We start from the raw sequence: 18,109 nt of genomic DNA, 5'->3' as shown, positions 1-18,109 counted from the left end.
CTCACCCGAGACCCACATCAGAACCAGGGAAAGGCTGTCAGAGGATAGAACACATTCTGCTGTCATGGCGATGGGTACGGCATTTGAGGCTGGCATACAGGCTGGGAAAAAAAGTTTGTAAAGTGGGGTTTTTTTGGTGGGAGGGGGTTAGTGACCACTGGGGGAGTCAGGGGAGGTGATCCCCGATTCCCTCCGGTGGTCATCTGGTCAGTTGGGGCACTTTTTGGGGACTTGGACCTGAAAAAAAAGGGTCCAAATAAAGCGGACCAAATTCTCATAAAAAACGCCCTTTTTGTTTCGATTATCAGCTAAAAACACCCATCTCTCCTCGGCCGATAACCACGCCCCAGTCCCGCTTTCGCCACGCCTCTGACACGCCCCCGTGATCTTTGTTCGTCTCTCTGACGGACTGCAGTTGAGGACGCCAAAAATCGGGTTTCGATTATACCGATTTGGGCGCCCACGGGAAACGGACGCCCATCTCCCGATTTGGGTCGAAATATGGGCGTCTTTCTCTTTTGAAAATAAGCTGGCCAGTTCCCTAGGTTCTTGCAACATCAAAGTACTGCAGGCCCTCAACTGATAGAGCGTGCTCATTGGTTAGGGCCCAAAAGATCGCTCAAGCATTGTCCCAGAGTTGTCATTTTTAGACTACTCCACTATCATCACAAGATGGAGATATTGTCTGCTCTCAAAAGTGGTAAAACTCTGGAGTATGAAGGCCATAAGATTTTGTGCTTCAGGATTACTCCACTAGAGTCTCTCTTCAACACAAACAACTTTCCCTGATTTGTGGGCATTTACACAAATTACAAATACATTTCAGTCTATTATATCCAGCTAAGCTGCAGATCCACCACAATGGAACTATACAATATTATGACACTGTGCAGAGGCCCAGGCCTTTCTTGATCAACTGGAGCAAGAGAGACCGAGCACATCCAAATGACTTTTTGAGACTTTCAGTGTAATACCTGGGGCCTTTATGGTTGAGCGGAGGAGAGGTATATATGAGGTATATATTTGGGGATACTTCTGTGTTTTCATTTCTCTGGCTAGAAGATTCTTGAGTGAGTAGGTAAACTTCCAGTTTGTTTGTCAAAGGTGCAAATTTTTATTTATTGTTTTTAAGATCTCCTGCTGAGTTCTGTTGTCTTCGATGTAATACTTGGCTGTGGGGAGGCTCGGAGCCTATCTAACCTTTCTTTCTACATTTACAAGATGGGGTCTGCAGTCAGAGGTACGGAAGTCGAGCACCTTTGGTGTCCTTTAGGAGAGGGGTTGGGTTTAGGGAGAGGGGAGGGGGAGAAGTGTAGAGATGGATGAACACTTCATTGAGAGGAGTAGGAGGGAGGAGATAGGCAGGGAATCCTGGATTGTTACTCAGGAGCGTTTGTACTGGTTGATAATTAGGTTGGGGCAGTGGGGGTACTGGCTGGGATACCCTTATTGCTCATTAACAGTGGTTATCAACTTTTTGTATCATTTGTTTATGCTATTATGTAATGGCCCTTAAAATAGTGACCTGGAATGTAGGAGGTATTTCCTCACCAATTAAGTGACAAAAAATACTTCAGGCGTTCAACAAACAAAGGGTATCTATTGCCCTACTTCAAGAAACACATCTGGATGCTAAAGAACATCAAAAGCTTTGTCACTGGTGGGTGGGTTCTTATTTTGAATCCCAGGCACGAGCCAAAAAGGTGGGTGTCATTACAGTAGTTTGGAAATGGTTTCAGCTTACTACTCATAAAATTATTCATGATGATGCTGGTAGATTTTTTCTGGTCCATTTAACTATTGAACGCCAGCCATTACTTCTTTGTAATGTTTATGCTCCAAATACTTAAAGTTAAGGTTTTCTATAAGCAGATAATTCATCATCTTCAGAGAATGATGATGGGGGGTCCCTTCTTTTTTGATAGGAGGGGCTTTTAGTGAGGTGGGGGATCCAGGATTAGATAGACTACACGGAAAGATGAGAGGATCCAGCCATGAGTCACGGGCTATTCTGTAAAATGTGTCTGGTGGCACATAAATGCATTTTACAATATTGGATATCCCCTGAAACTCCAGCTTTATGGCACTGGAGAAATCAGCTATATGGTGGTGACATGGGAGGCTAGAGATGTGAAAGGATCACTTAAAAGCAAAAAGCAGTTTTGAATGATTTGGGTTCCTTATTTGCAAACCCTTAGTTCATGGGGTCGTGATCTGATTCTTAATAGCTTATGAAATATATTTAATGATGCCGCCACCTGCTGATAAAATAGCATTCATTAGGTAGAGACTTGGGGTGGGGGTTAGATAGGTTTGGCTACTCCTTTGCATTTTGGCTCAGAGGGTCATAAGAACCCAGACCCTCTGAAGCTGACTATAGTTGCACTTATTTGGATTGGAGGGGTAGGAGAGGAGAGGGTAGACAGGTGGTTGGGTGAGGGGGGAGCAATTCTGTTTTCCCTGTATCCTTGTTTATGATTACTATTGTAAAGAGAAAAAAATAACACGTACTATGTTGGTTTGTTTCCTATGTTTATTTTCAATAAAATTATTTAAAGGCAAAGTTTTGAACCTTTATTTTATTTATTTTTTTAGTTGCCTGCTTTGCTAGGGGTGGTGTCAGTGGAAGGAGGTTTGGCATCCCCCCCCCCCAGAGCTCAAAATTTCTCTCTCTGGCGATCTGGTGTGCCCCACCGATGCCACAAGAAATTTACCTCTGAAACCAACGCGTATTGGCTCTATTGAGGTGCCTCTTGTTGGAACCCCAGCCACTGAAGTGGCCCTGAAGGATATCACATTGGTGAGAGACCACGGAAGTTACATAGTAACATAGTAGATGACGGCAGAAAAAGACCTGCACGGTCCATCCAGTCTGCCCAACAAGATAAACTCATATGTGTATACCTTACCTTGATTTGTACCTGTCTTTTTCAGGGCACAGACTATAAGTTAAAGATTCCTCAGTATTAATGGTGAAACCCACTCCTCAAGGAGCAGTTTCTTCCTCTTTGGTCAGACCTAAGATTTTTTCTTTAGAGACTCTATGGGAAGGTATCCTACATTTGGAACAGTCTTTGCTAGGTCAATTGAGCTCTTTTTTTTCAGAAAAGTTTGATAAAAGATCGGCAGCAGGGCACTTTACAGGCTGATATTGGAAATCTAAAGAAATGTGTACCAGACACTGAGGAAAAAATTTTAACTGTGTAACAAAAAGAAGAGGTAGTTATTAAAGATACAACCACGATACAAAGGAAGCTTGATGCTCTGGACAATGCAAATAGGGGGAAGAAATTGAGATTTATTAACTTTCCACATTTATGTGAAGTGTCAGCTATTGATATGATAAGAAATTTGTCACAACCTGTGACTAGGGTGTATTATCTCCCTCAGGAGAAGAAAAGGGAAGGAGCCATTCAGGCACTTTTCTTAGAAATAGCTTGGATTTGACAGATTTTCTTCGACACTTGGACTCACACCCTGTGATTTCTACACTTTTGATTACTTGTGTGGTTGACCCCTGACAGACTGACTCCTTAAAATGTTTTATTCGTGCTAAAGATACTACTTTCCTTAATGCTAAGGCTCAACTTTTCCCAGAAGTGTCAAGGAAACACATAGAAGGCATCAATTCCTAATTTTAAAGCCAGCACAGTTATTTTAGCATTATCCCCGCAAATGTTTAATTAAAGTATCAAGGGGCTCACTATATATTTTGTGAACCTCAACATTTAACAACTTTCATGACCTCCAAATCTGAGTCCCAATTAGGTGCAGTTCCTGCAGGATTTTCTGCAACTAGACTTGGGTCAGGGTGCTAGTAACTGGAATATAGGATATCTTGCTGTCACTAACTAGGAATTAGTCTTATACCTGTTCATTTCTTTTGTATTGTGAAACGGATCCTCCCTCTTTGTAGTGGATTAGTGTACTATTGGAAGAAGTATATTTTGATTATTACTTTGAGTTTTTGTTTCTTATGTTAAATATTGCAAAATCTGATCTCTTTTCCTTAGCAAGTTTTGTACTTGTAATATCTATAAAAATGCAATAAAGGTAAAGTAAAAAATAAAAAAAGTTCCGTGTATCTGTCCACCTGTCTTCAAAGTAAGTAAAAAGCACAGTGCAGTATTGCAAATGATTCTGGAGCTTAGTGTGAAAGGCAAATGGCAGCCAAGTGGAGAATGAGACAAGGAAGTGCAGTCGGCCACAAGTAGATATGGAGATGAAGTTTTTTGAGAATCTGTGCTCCTTGTCTCATTACTGCTTTTGTGCTGGTATTTCCCTCTGCATACTTACAGCAAAATGGAGAAGGCAGCTTGTGAGCTCCAACCATACAAGTCCCACCATGGTATTCTTCTAGTTCCCCATCCCAACACTGCTATTATTTCTTCCTTCACTGTTCAATACTATCCCTCCCCCAGTGCCAATGCTCCGCATACTTGCATCCTTCCTGGAACTAATGTCCCTCCTCTTCCTTCTCTCCTCTTGACTACAGATGTAGCACATTTTAGGATCGTCAAAATGGAAATGTGGAGGAGCACCATGAGGGCAGGTGGATCGAGTTTAAGTTTATTGAGGGTTTACTACCCCGACCATCGCCAGTTACATCTAGGCAGCTTACAAACTAAAAAAAAAGTAGAGAAACAAAGAAAGGGAAAACAGACCTGACAAAAAAGGAAAAAAGGGGTAGGATAGCAAAGGAAGGTACAAAAAGGGATAAGATGTTTTCCGGACTTATGTCTGAAAATGGGGGACCTATGTGACAGCGCTAAACACAGGCATTCCAAATAAGCAATGTTTTAAAGTCAGTTTTAAAAATTTGGAGTATCGTACGTTCCCTCACAAATTATGGCCTTCAGAGATGCACAAGAAGGCTTACAGGGATGAATGGATTTTAGAGCATTATAGGATTGTGATAACTGCCATTCTTTTGAGGGATTGCGGGGTAAGGGGAGAAAGGAACTCAACAAACACATCACCAGCATGAAGGGATAAGAAATGTGGAGAAAGAGAATGTACACCATCACAGGACAGAGAAGATAAAGAGTACCAGCAATGGCAGTAGGAAGAGTTTGGGAAGAAGAGGAGCAATGATACCATCTTCAGAATGCTAAGTGTGCAAAATCCAAAGTGAAAATTTTAAATTCTTTCTTTTGAAAAATGAAATATCCTGTTTAACCACATTCTTGCATTATGATTTTCAAAGAAGCAGATTCAAAATTTGAGACTGGTCGGCTTATAGCCTTTAGTTACTTTCCAAATGGTTTAGATTTATTTGAAAAGGAAATGTTAACATTTTTTCGACTGCTTTCACGTCTTCCCTCATCTCCACCACAGCACACCAAAGATAAATCATTTGTACAAATCTCATAAATTATTCTGATTGCTCCTTTCTTTTGGACATCCATATAGAAGTTAATGATTCAAGCTTGCCTGGACACAAACCCTGTAATACAAAGGCATCCACCAGACCAGAGCTACAGAGCGCCAGACATCTGATGCATGATTGACTCTCTGAGACACAGAAAGGAAAACTTCTCCATGCTATTTTTCTCTTCAAGAGAATTTTGAGAGTTATTTTTATTTCTGTATTCAGAAGATTACAAAACATGCGTGCCAGATTTGGTTGATTATTTTGACAGGCAGAGTAATAAACTACATTTGTGACCACAGAGGTAATTTTTGCTAAGAACATAAGCATTGCCATAATGGAACAGACTGAAGGTCCATCAAGCCCAGTTTCCTGCTTTCTGCAGTGGCCAAATCCAGGTCACAAGTACCTGGCAAGAATCCAATAGAGTAAAACAGATTTTATGTTGCTTATCCTAGAAATAAACAGTGAATTTTGGGAAATTAGCCAAATCCTTTTTTAAACCCTGCTAAGCTAACTGCTTTTACTACATTCTCTGGCAATGAATTCCACAGTTTACACACTGAGTGAAGAAATATTTTTTCCAGTTTGTTTTAAATTTACTACTTAGCAGCTTCATTGCATGCCCCCGGTCCTTGTATTTTTGGGAAGAGTACACAAACACTTACCCATTCAACTCCACTTAGTATTTTATAGACCTCTATCATATCTGCCCCTCAGCTGTCTTTTCTCCAAGCTGAAGTACCCTAGCCGCTTTAGCCTTTCCTCATAGAGAAGTTGTCCCATCTCCTTTATAATTTTCGTCACCCTTCTCTGTACCTTTTCTAATCTGCTATATCTTTTTTGAGATGCAGTACCCTGATGTGGAACCTTGTAGCTATAGTTTGGGTTTCTCTTCCCACATCACTTTGCACTTGCTCACATTAAACATCAACTGCCATTTGGATGCCTAATCTCCCAGTCTCCTAAGGTCCTCTTGCAATCTTTCACAATTCTCTTGTGATTTAACAACTTTGAGTAACTTTGTGTCATCAGCAAATGTAATTAGCTCATTAGTTATTACCATTTCTAGATCATTTATAAATATGTTAAAAAGCAGTGGTCCTAGAACAGAACTCTGGGAGACCCCACTATCTACTGTTCTCCATTGAGAATACTGATCATTAACCCTACTCTCTGTTTACTATCTTTTAACCAGTTTTTAATCCACAATAGGACATTATCTTCTATCCCACGACTTTCTAATTTGCTCAGGAATCTTTCAGGAGGTACTTTGTCAAATGTCTTTTGAAAATCCAGTTACATAATATCAACTGCACACCTTTATCCATGTGCTTATTCACACCTTCAAAGAAATATAGTAGATTGGTGAGGCAAGACGCCCCTTGACTAACTTCATGTTGGGTTTGTCATAAAACCATGCTTCTGTATATGCTCTGCAATTTATCTTATTGTTCAGTTAAGAACATAATAACAGCCATACAGGGTGAGACCAATGGTCCCATCTAGCCTCATGGCCAATCTAGGTCACACAAGTACCTGACAGAAAACCAAATAGCACCATTCCATGCTACTAATTCCAGGGTAAGCAGTGGCCATCTTTCGTTTTGATAATATGGTCGGGGATGCCCAAACCGCAAAATTTAGGTCAACTTTAGAGATAGTCGTTCCCGATTTTTGGCGATAATGGAAACTGAGGACGCCCATCTCAGAAATGACCAAATCCAAGCCATTTGGTTGTGGGAAGAGCCAGCAACACTGGTCCCCCTGACATGCCAAGAAACCAACCGGGCACCCTAGGGGGCAATGCAGTGAACTTCACAAATTGCTCCCAGGTGCATAGCTCCCTTACCTTGGGTGCTGAGCCCACTAACCCCCCCCCCAAAAAAAAACCCACTCCCCACAACTGTACATCACTACCATAGCCCTTTTGGGTGAAGGGTAGCACCTACATGTGGGTACAGTAGGTTTCTGGTGGGTTTTGAAGGGCTCACATTTACCACCACAAGTGTAACAGGTAGGGGGGATGGGCCTGGGTCCACCTGCCTGAAGTCCACTGCACCCACTAAAACTGCTCCAGAGACCTGCATACTGCTGTCATGGAGCTGAGTATGATATTTGAGGCTGGCATAGAGGCTGGAAAAAATATTTAAAAACATCTTTTGAGGGGGTTAGTGACCACTGGGGAAGTAAAGGGAGGTCATCCCTTCGGTGTCATCTGGCCATTTAGGGCACATTTTTGTGGCTTGGTCGTAAGAAAAAAAGAACCAGGTAAAGCATCCAAGTGTTCATCCAGGATGCCCTTCTTTTTTCCATTATCTGTCGAGGACGCCCATGTGTTAGACATGCCCCAGTCTCGCCTTTGCTACGCCTACGACACACCCCTGTGAACTTTGGTCATCCCCGCGACGTAAAGCAGTTGAGGATGCCCAAAATCAGCTTTCGATTATGTCGATTTGGGCGACCCTGTAAGAAGGACGCCCATCTTCCAATTTGTGTCAAAAGATGGGCGTCCTTCTCTTTCGAAAATAAGCCTGATGCAGTCATTTAAGTTTTGGATTTACTTTCTATATTAACACATTTTGAGTATTTGAACATCTGTATCATGTCTCCCCTATTCCTCTCCTTTCCTCTAGGGTAAGTCCTGGGTTAAATTCGTTACATTTGTACTTAATACGGGGCTTTCCTGAGTGCTAAATGCAAATTTAATGCAGCAGTTTGCAGGGGCATAGCCTGCTCTGTTCTCAGCCGCACATACGTGCTCTTTTTAATTAAACTGAGCATGGTTGGGGACCCCCGCCAGCCAAACCTGGGGACCCAGAGCCAATTTGAAGGGCCCCCATGGCCCCCAGTATCTACACCACTGGCACTTTGTAGGGCATGCTATCATTACTGCATGGTACCTGTAACGAATTAATGCTAGAGCACTTACACCTCCTATTTAGGAGACTCTAAGCGCTCCCGTATTAACCCTGCATTATCCAGTTAATGCCTGCTAATCCTAACGCACTAGCTAGATAATGTGGCAACTCTCCACCCATGACATGCCCCCTTCCAAAAAAGTTTTTTAAAAATAGGTAACACACAGGATACCAGATAATAACAGGCATAATACTGCAAAATGCATCAACACATTTTGTGATAGTCTGTTGGCGTGCACTAACAGCACGCTAAGGACTTAACAATCTTTATTTATTTATTCATAACATTTATACCCCACATTAGCCCGAAATAAACTCAAGTTCAATGTGGCTTACAAACAACAAAGTGAATAAAACGTAATAATGTACAGAATATAACACACATTATAATAAGTTCAAGAAGCAAATTAATACATGTGCAGTAAATAACCAGGGATTTAGACCATCTCTAGGGCAAACAAATAATTAAGGGTGGATAGGTGAAGGCATAATTAGGCAGGACTAGATGGGAAATGAAATTAAGAAAAGGGTGTGGGTAAAATTCAAATAGAGTTCTTTTTATTCAAAGAAATGTGTTTTTAGAACACTTCTAAAAATTAGACAATCATCTGTAAACTTGATTGATTTAGGAAGAGAATTCCAAATTTTGGTGCCTTGATAGGAGAAATTAGCATAGTGAATTGTTTTATATATCACATTCTTACAGATAGCTAAATGTAAGACAAGATATTCTCTAGATGATGAAACAGCATTACAAGAGGGTAATTCAATAAGATTATTCATATATAATGGGGCTTGACCAAACAGAATTTGGTGAATGAAAACGCATAATTTGAAAAATATTCTATCTCTGATTGGTAACCAATGTAGTCCATTGGCTTTGGCAAAGCGAGGAGATCTATATATAAGACAAACAGCAGTATTTTGAGCTGTTTGTAATTTTTCGAGAAGACCACCTTTAAGTCCAGCATAGATGGAATTGCAATAGTCAACTTTGGTGAGGACAAGGGATTGAACCAAAGTATGAATAACAGATTTAGAGAAAAATGGCCTCAATCTCTTTAGCTTCCAAAGTGAGTGGAAGACACTTGAGGTCAACTTAGAGACTTGGTTTTCAAGAGTGAGGAAACAATCTATTGTGACTCATAAGATTTTCATTGATAACTCAAGGGAACAGGTTTTGTTCTTAGTAGTAAAGTTACTAAGATCCATAAGATGGTGAGGGTTAGTTATAATTAGAAACTTAGTTTTATCCATATTGTTTATGTTTGAAATTAGAAGCCCATGATTCCATAATTTTTATCCTTAGACTAACCATGTGAGTTATGTCAAGTAATTCCTTAGAGAATGGGATATAAATAGTGACATCATCAGCATATATGTATGTTGAAAGATCATATTTTTCTAAAAGATGACCAAGAGGTATCATCATAATGTTAAACATGATGGGGGAAAGAGGGGAACCCTGAGGGACCACACAGCCAGGAGACCACGTGGAAGTAACTACACCACGTGGAAGTAACTACACCTGAATGTTTGACTTGATAAGACTTAGATCTTAAGAAGCCAGAAAACCATTTCAGGACAACTCAGGTTCTGTAATAGTCAAGAATATTATGATCAACAGTATCAAAGGCACTGGATAGATTAACTTGAAGTATCAATATTTTGTTGACAAAACTTAATTCTGTCCTAAAGTTAGCTAAGAGGGTGGTAAGCACAGTTTCTGTACTGTAAGAGGGCCTAAAATCAGATTGCGAACTATGCTAGAATGAAGCTAGAGCTACTCCATAAGTTGGTGAATGACAAGTCCTTCCATTACTCTAACAAGAAGAGGAATTAAGGCTACTGGTCTATAGTTGGAAATTAAACTTAGGCTAGTTTGGGTATTTTTAGGTATAGGAGTCAAAATAATATTGACATTGTCAGAGGGAAAGTAACCTTGAGACATCAAAGTAAGATTCAAGTGCAAATGATGTAAGAATAAATCAGGAGCTGACTTGAGGAGAGATATAAGTAGGGCATATATCAAGCAGACAATGTGTATTTGCGTAATGTGTGACTGACCTGATCAGTAGTGATTAGATGAAAAATGGACCAGATTCTATCTGCTTGAGAATGAGAGGAAATAGATGAAGGGGTATTATTAAGCTGTAGTGTGATTTTAGCTATTTTCTGTTTAAAATAAGTAGCCAAGTGGTCGGCCAAAGATGTGGGATCAGTTGAACTGGTTATTAGTTGAGTGTCCAATAAACTATTAACTAATGAGTAAAGCTTCCTCGGGTTGACTACTTATCACCAATGAATTTGAAATAGTAGGAGGTTTTCACTTTACAGATCATACCTTTGTAGATTTTCAATTTTTTTTTCCAAGCAATCCATTGTTCAGTTGATTTGTCCTTAGCCCAAATACTCTCCTGTCTTCTGCATTTATGTTTCATTTGTAAAAGATCATCAGATCATCTTTGAACCAAGGAGATAATCTTTTTGGATGAGATTTGACAGTCACAGGTGCAATAACAACATGGACTGCTTTACAAGTATCATTCCATTGCTGAATGAAATTCAGGGAATGGTTTGAGGTAAGTAATGCACTGAATGACTCATTGGACGATTTTAAAAGGTCAATTTTATCTCTAGTTTTAAAAGAAATGTAACAAATCTGGGGATTTGGAATGACAATTTTCTTCCAGTGAAATTTTAAAAAGAGGCTACTGTGATCTGACCAAGGTATTGGGGTCCAATGAAAATCTGAGATGAAAAAAATAGTTGGGTCTGTAAATTTAGTTGCTAATACATCTAATTGATGACATTTTACATGAGAAGACATTCTATTGAAAAGCGAGAATTCCCAAACATTAAGGAGGAAATTCTTGGTGTATTGGTTGGTAATGTTTTCAAGATTAACGTTTCCAACCATAACGATAGACTGTGAACCCACTAAGGACAGGAAAAATGCCTCTGATACCTAAATGTAACTAATAATACTACTTATCATTTCTATAGCGCTACTAGACGTATGCAGCGTTGTACACTGGCGCTACTAGATGTATTAAATGTATATATAAATATTCTGAAAGAACAGTTAGAAGCAAGTTCACTTGATTCTACAAATTATTTATTTTTCAATTCATTTTAAAGCCTTTAAAAATATTTCTTTAATTATGATAATTTGTTTTTAAGATAAGCTTACAGCAACTTTAGGAAATATTTCAGTAGTACAGTTTCAACGCTGTTCATGCTGTATAACTTATCTTTCATTCCAGATTCTGAATGCACTTTAATGAGTATGATGTCACAAATAATCTCATAGTTGCTGCACATCCTTTTCAAACAAGCTAATCTATGATACTGTTCCAAACATGGCTACTCCAAATGGCTCAAGGAAATTATAGATTAGTAGCAACTGAAATTTTTCAAAAATAATGCAAGCAAATTATTTTGCATGATTGGGAATATTCTACTTGCATGTAGTAGTTTTGAAAAAAGCCTAGGGTGAAAACCGTGATCAGTCAAACCAGTGAATATTTTATATTGGGGTTACCTGGAAGCTTTTAGTCACTAAAGGCATCTTCAACAGCAGCAGCAAAATATGGACACAACTCCCAGCTCATCTTCATCAAAACTATTAACAAGTATGGTGTGTCAAATAAGCAAGAGATCTCTCAGGTCAGAAGTTCTGCAGACGTAACTTTCTAGTTTGCAAGCTAGGTTTCTTAATCTCCATCATTAAGGCAGTTTCTCTAATAGAAAGCAGCCTCTTGATGTGTGTTTCTAACTGCTGGTTTGTAATTCAGTAATGCATCAGCTTGTTCTGGCTGTGTTGTTGAAACTGTCTGTGATCTCAGTGAAGTCATGGATGATGTCCAGATCCAGTCTTTTGGCAAAGCTTGTTCCAGCAATATGAGACACATTAGAGAGGTAGCTACCTGATGTTTTCCTGCAAAAAGCCTGGATCTTGCAGACTTTTTACAGATGCCCCTTTTGATATCTATGTTTTCTGTGTTTGATACTCCCATGGGTGACTTTTAAGACTGGTGGCATTATGATATAACTGTGTAACATGTTGTTCTGAGTTACAGACTGCACTTGAAACAACTAGCTCCACGTAATGCAATACACAGTAGCTCCAAAACTGTCAGCTGAAAACTTACAAGAAAAAACATTTATAAGCAGAACAGTGACTGGAAACAGGATGCACAAAACACCTCCAATACTCTAAGCCCAATAAAGTGCCTCAAAAATATCCTTTTATGCAATATGGATTGCATATACAACTTGTGACTCACGTAGGCGCAGAGCAATAATAAAAAACACAATGGAACTTAGGACAACATTTTGTGAAACCCTAGTAAGGACTGGTCTAAAAAGCTCCAACTGCTGAATTCCACACTCTTGCCTGGCCAGCTACCTAATTGCAGAATAAGTTAAGTCTCACAGCAAGCAAAAAAACCCCAAAAAGATAAAACAAATATATTTAGCTTCTGTAAAAAAGAGCAAGAAATGGTTACTTCTCTTGCAAAGTTCTAATGAGAGACAATTTCTATACAGAAAGATACAAGGTGGCACATCTCATCCATTAGAAACTTTTTAAACATTACATTGTACTGGATAAGCACTGGGATTGTGATACCAACAGAATTATGGAAAATGAAGAGGCTATGATCAGCTGAGAAAATGTTTAATACAAGAAAACTGGACATAGTGGTGAAGGAGAAAGACAGGAGAATGCTGTTGGTAATAGAAGTGTCAGTGTCAAGTTATTATTCTGTGAACGAGTGGGGAAACAAAATCCTCAAGTACCAAAGAAATGCAGTCGAGAGACCAAGGAGTTCTAACAGAAAAATACAAATACATTTCCATTGTATTGGGTGTCACAGGCTTGATCAAAATCAACTTCCAAGCACACCTTGATATACATGCTATATCCTATGAACTCCAGAAGGAAGATCCTTTTGGCATGTCTACTGACAACTTCAAAAAAAAATAAAATAGTCATGAACAAACTGGTATGCAAACTTCTGCATCTTCCATACCTATTTTCAATCTGTTAAAAACCAGCAAATAAATAGTATTTATGTATTAAAATTTGCAGAAATATGTGTAATTTTGTATCACGTAGTGATGGGCACAAAGCCCCAGGGGCTAGGAAGAAAGGACGGAGAGTGCAGATAGCCACTAAGTCACATATGCTCTCTGTGGGCTCCCCAGAAAAAAAAAAACGTTCCTGTTTATGACTGTCAGCTCCAGCACAGGCAAGTATCTCAGAAGGATCCCTGGTATGTAGAGGATAGTATTAGGAAACAACCCCCTAAATAGATGCAAAGACAGGTTTACAGAATTGGAGAGCCTCCCTAAGGACAGGCAACCCTTGCCCATCTTCCAAAATGACTCAGCAGTTGCACCAGAAATGGAGGGAAGGAGTGAAGCTGATATGCCTCCTTGGATTAATAGGTATTACATGATGCCTGAAAGGGGGAAGAAGGTGGGATTTACCAGAAAGCCCCCCTCGATGTCCCCAGACCAACAAGCAAAGGGAAAACCAGAAGAGGGATGCTGATCCAAGGGAGGGGAGTATGCAGAGTTCTACTGGAATTCTCTTGATGGACTTTGAGAACGCTGGAAGAAGACCAGTGGAAGGCTGACGAATTAAGAGTTTGCCTGTGGGTGGTGGTCTCTAACTGGAATAAGTGGGGATAGGGCAGAAGCAGTAAGTAAGAATAGTTTATCAGTTGACAGCTGGTTCCAATGCTTGTTTGAACCCAAAGTGGACTGTGTTGAATGGGACCACTACAGCAGCAATACTGGGGGGGGGGGGGGGGGGGGGGGGGGGGGGGGGGGGACGAGAGAGAGAATCTTCTCCCAGGAAAGAAACAATGCCTGCGGGTGGGGTTTTTTTTAGTGTGTTTTGTTTGGTCCTGAGAAAAGACAGTGTGTCAGGACGACTATATTTACTAAAAGGGGGAGGGGGTGGTCAGGGCCCTAGTCCTGAGACTCCTGGAGGTCTATAAAGAACCATATAAAAGAAAAATATTAATTTTTTTCTCCTATTTTGTTTCCTGGAAGTTCCCTGAAAATTTTACCCAGGCTGTTAGCATATTGTTATTATTATTAGATTATTAGAAATTTCTCTCCAGAACTATTCTATACTACAAGGATATGTGGAGAAAGTGAGACCCAACAGTCATGTTCCTAATTACATTTCAGCTGCGTGTGAATGCACATGCCCTGCGATAAAAGGTTATGTTGTTACTGTTCACCTAGGCAGTCATTGAAACAAAGTTTGAGCAAGGGACACCTAAATATTTGCATACAACTGTTTGACTACCTTTATGTAGAGTTTCACAGGGCTCACTTCTATCCCCTTGCTCTTTAATGTCTATATGAAATCTCTGGGAAAGACATTGACTAAACTAGGTATTCTAGTGTTAACATATACAGATGATTTCATAGAACTATTAAAATATTTCCTTGGTAGATTCTTAGACCAAGTATAATTTTTAAAACAATGAACAGATAGAAAACAAAAGTTGTATGGTGTAAGTGATTTTGATTCAATTCCACAGAAAAAGTTTATATTAGATTCAGGGAAAATCTTGCAGATCGAAAATAAATCAAAAGTTTTACATACAATTCTCAGTTCTAGGATGATGCTTGAAGATCATGTTAACACCTTGATTAAAAAAAAATCTTTTTTCAACTGCAGCATGTAAGGCTGTTTAATCTTCGTTAAGTCCACAAAGTTTTAGAAGTGTTGCCCCAGCAGTATTAGTACCTTATTTGAACTACTACAACTCATTATCTGGGAGTATTGCAGTAAAACTGTTTTAAAAACTGTTTTAAAAAGCTGCAGTTACTTTAAAATACCTCAGCCAGATTCATTTTTAGAGCAAATGAGTTTGAGAAAGTCTTTCCTTTGTTGAACAGTCTCCATTGGCTGCCCATAAATTCTAGAATAGAATTTAAGATAGCTTGTATGGTTTATACATCACTGACAGGCCAAAACTCAGATGGACTGGTAAATTATTGTATTTTGTTGAACAATTGTACTGATACTCACTCTACTCAAAATCTAACCCTGGCTTTTCTAAGTTTAAAAAGGGGTCAGACTAAAAAAATATCTGGAACAATCTTGCAGATATTTAAGCTCAAAAATCTGGAATAATTTGCCCATTCATTCTTACTTGCTATTTCTTAAGAATTTTAAAATGTATTATTTTTTTTACAAATATGGAATAGTTATTAGAAAATCATTTTTGGCAAAATTGTAATTCACTCCATATGAGGGAGATTTTTCTTTATTGTAACCCCTGTTGAATCTTAATGAAGAACACAGAATACAAGATATTTTATAGTATAGTATGAAATAATAGATCTATATTTATGCACAACATTTTTCAGTTGACTACAAGCTACTGAGTCTTTACCTGGAAGAAGAATTTTGAAGCAAACAGAAAAACAAATAGGATGCCCTTATACTCAGAGTTTTCTGTGTGTTCATTTCATGATTAACTGTTCACAGGCAATAAACCACAGAAAAGCAGAATGGATTTATCCATTTTAACATCCCCCCCCCCCCCCCCCAAGTGTTATTACTTACAGGCAAGTGTGTGAAAACTGCAAAGGTACTGTGCAGGAAAGCGATGAGATCCAGGAGGTAATCACTGGCACGGCTGTGTGGCTCTGTAGCCATCCAATCATAATCTGCTAACTGCAAAAACTGGTCTATCTTCTGATTCAGGTTTGTGTAGATCTCTTCCTCTGCAGCATGGCGGGCATCCTACAAGAGACATCAAAGTAAAACAGTCTTGGAGAAGAAGTGTTGCTAAATAAATACACTTCTAGCTGCAGCCAGCACGCAAAGCTAACAATGATCTCTGTTTCAGATTGCTCCAGCCTCCCTCCTCCAAGATGTGTGTCAAACTACAAGGATCACACTACAAAGCTCCATTTGATGGGAAAACAAAAGTTCTCTCAGTTTACACAATTATATTTTGTCCAACATACAAAGCTGGTTTACTATAACTTCTTTTTGTATAAAACCAAGGGTCACTTTTATGACTTCAGAACCAGAACTGGCAATCTGACACGGGATGGATGTGGGTTAAACACAGAAAAAATATTAAGTGTACTTATGGCATAATTACTATTCCACAATAGAGAGTTTAACAGATTTTTAGGGAGTAATTTCATAACAGTGAACTGTTCAAAAAGGTATCACACCTTTTCAGTAGTAGTTCAAAGCAAGGTTACATTCAAGTACAGTAAGTATTTCCTTGTTCCTGAGGTCTTGCAGTCTACGTTTGCACCCATGGTTCTGGAGGGTTAAGTAACTTGCCCAAGGCCAAAAGGAGTGTCAGTGGGATTTGAACTAGCACTACTATTGTTGGTTCTCAGCTTGATATCCTAACTATAAGCTAGACCTATATGCCTTTATAAATACACTTGTACAATGACCCTCAGTTGTTTTCTGCACATATGGAAAGCTTATACAAAATCACCCTCTTAATGATTTCAATTACATTGTTCCCTTTAATTTTAATATTTACTAGTAAAACATGCCCGTTTCTTAAGGGAAGGAAACGGGCGCTAGCAAGGCCATCCCCCACCCTCCCTTGCTGTTCCAGAATCTGCCCTCCCTCCGTTTCAACCCCCTCCTCCGCGTTACGGACGCCTGTACCCCCCTTCCGTGACCCTGTCGACCCCCCTTCTCGGCGAAACCCGTCCCCCGCCGCCGTGGAGTACCTGTGCTGATGGGGGATCCCAACCCCCGTCAGCCGAAGTCCTGTGCTGACCGCGTTGCTTCCTCAATGATCTTCTGTTGAAGTTCCTCTGCGTGCGTCTGATGTCACACGCACGCAGAGGAACTTCAACAGAAGATCACTGAAGAAGCAACGCCGCGAAGGCCAGCACAGGACTTCAGCTGACGGGGGTTGGGGTCCCCCGTCAGCACAGGTACTGGACGGCGGCGGGGAAGGGGGTGTTGAAATCGGAGGGAGGGCGGAATGTGGAACTCGGTGGGAGGTGCGTGAGGGGACACGGGGTGTTCATGGTCGTCGGGTGGGGGGGGGTGGGTTGGTGATGCAGCGAGGGTGGGGTCTGGGAGCGGCGCACTGACAGCTGATTCCCAGGCAGGAGGAGGAGTAGGGAAACCGTTTCCCTACTCCTCCCCTTGCTTTGGAATCAGCTGTCACTGACGTCAGTGCGTGCCTGCCTAGCAGACCACCTCCGAGGGAGGCACGGTCCCAGGCACATTCGAACGTTGGAGGTGAGAATTATTATATAGGATTAAACACAATTACCAATGACTGAAAGAGAACATGGGCCTAACGGGAATAATTTTCAATACAACAAGGGCACGTATAAACATTCTCAACAATGTGCTTATTTTATAAGCACAAAGTAGGCTTCTACAATAATTCTCAGTAGCACACAAACGCTGTTGTACACATTTACACCTGCTCCAAGGTAAGTGTGCACATGTGCATACATTTTTATAAAGTACATCCATACCTTCACTACTCCATCAAAACTACTCTCTCTATGGTCAGATTATGTTAAACTACATGTGCTTTTCTTAGCATGAACAACTGCATGTATGCATATATCCATATGACTTTATAGTAGCCACTGCTTTACAAAGTTACCCCCGATATGGGTAACCCGTTTCACATGTAAATATGCTTTAGGGCTTAAAACCCTTTAGTAAAAGGACCCCTAACTATTCCTTACATTCTGTTTACTGTTACAGTGGGGGAAATAAGTATTTGATCCCTTGCTGATTTTGTAAGTTTGCCCACTGACAAAGACATGAGCA

General features: G+C 40.0%; 1 protein-coding gene across 5 annotated transcripts in view; it reads right to left on the bottom strand.

The window, feature by feature from the left end:
• Positions 1–18,109, bottom strand: part of EXOC6B (exocyst complex component 6B) — a 1,013,473-nt gene that overhangs the window by 358,075 nt on the left and 637,289 nt on the right. For all 5 annotated transcript variants that reach the window (XM_030190960.1, XM_030190961.1, XM_030190962.1 and 2 more), the window contains exon 18: positions 15,893–16,072. In XM_030190960.1, coding sequence (XP_030046820.1) covers positions 15,893–16,072 — 180 coding nt within the window. The remainder of the gene's footprint in view (positions 1–15,892; positions 16,073–18,109) is intronic.

This window comes from Microcaecilia unicolor, chromosome 2, assembly GCF_901765095.1.
Source record: "Microcaecilia unicolor chromosome 2, aMicUni1.1, whole genome shotgun sequence".
Taxonomy (NCBI): domain Eukaryota; kingdom Metazoa; phylum Chordata; class Amphibia; order Gymnophiona; family Siphonopidae; genus Microcaecilia; species Microcaecilia unicolor.
Note: the sequence above shows the minus strand (reverse complement) of the source record. Positions and strands in the feature narration are given on the sequence as shown.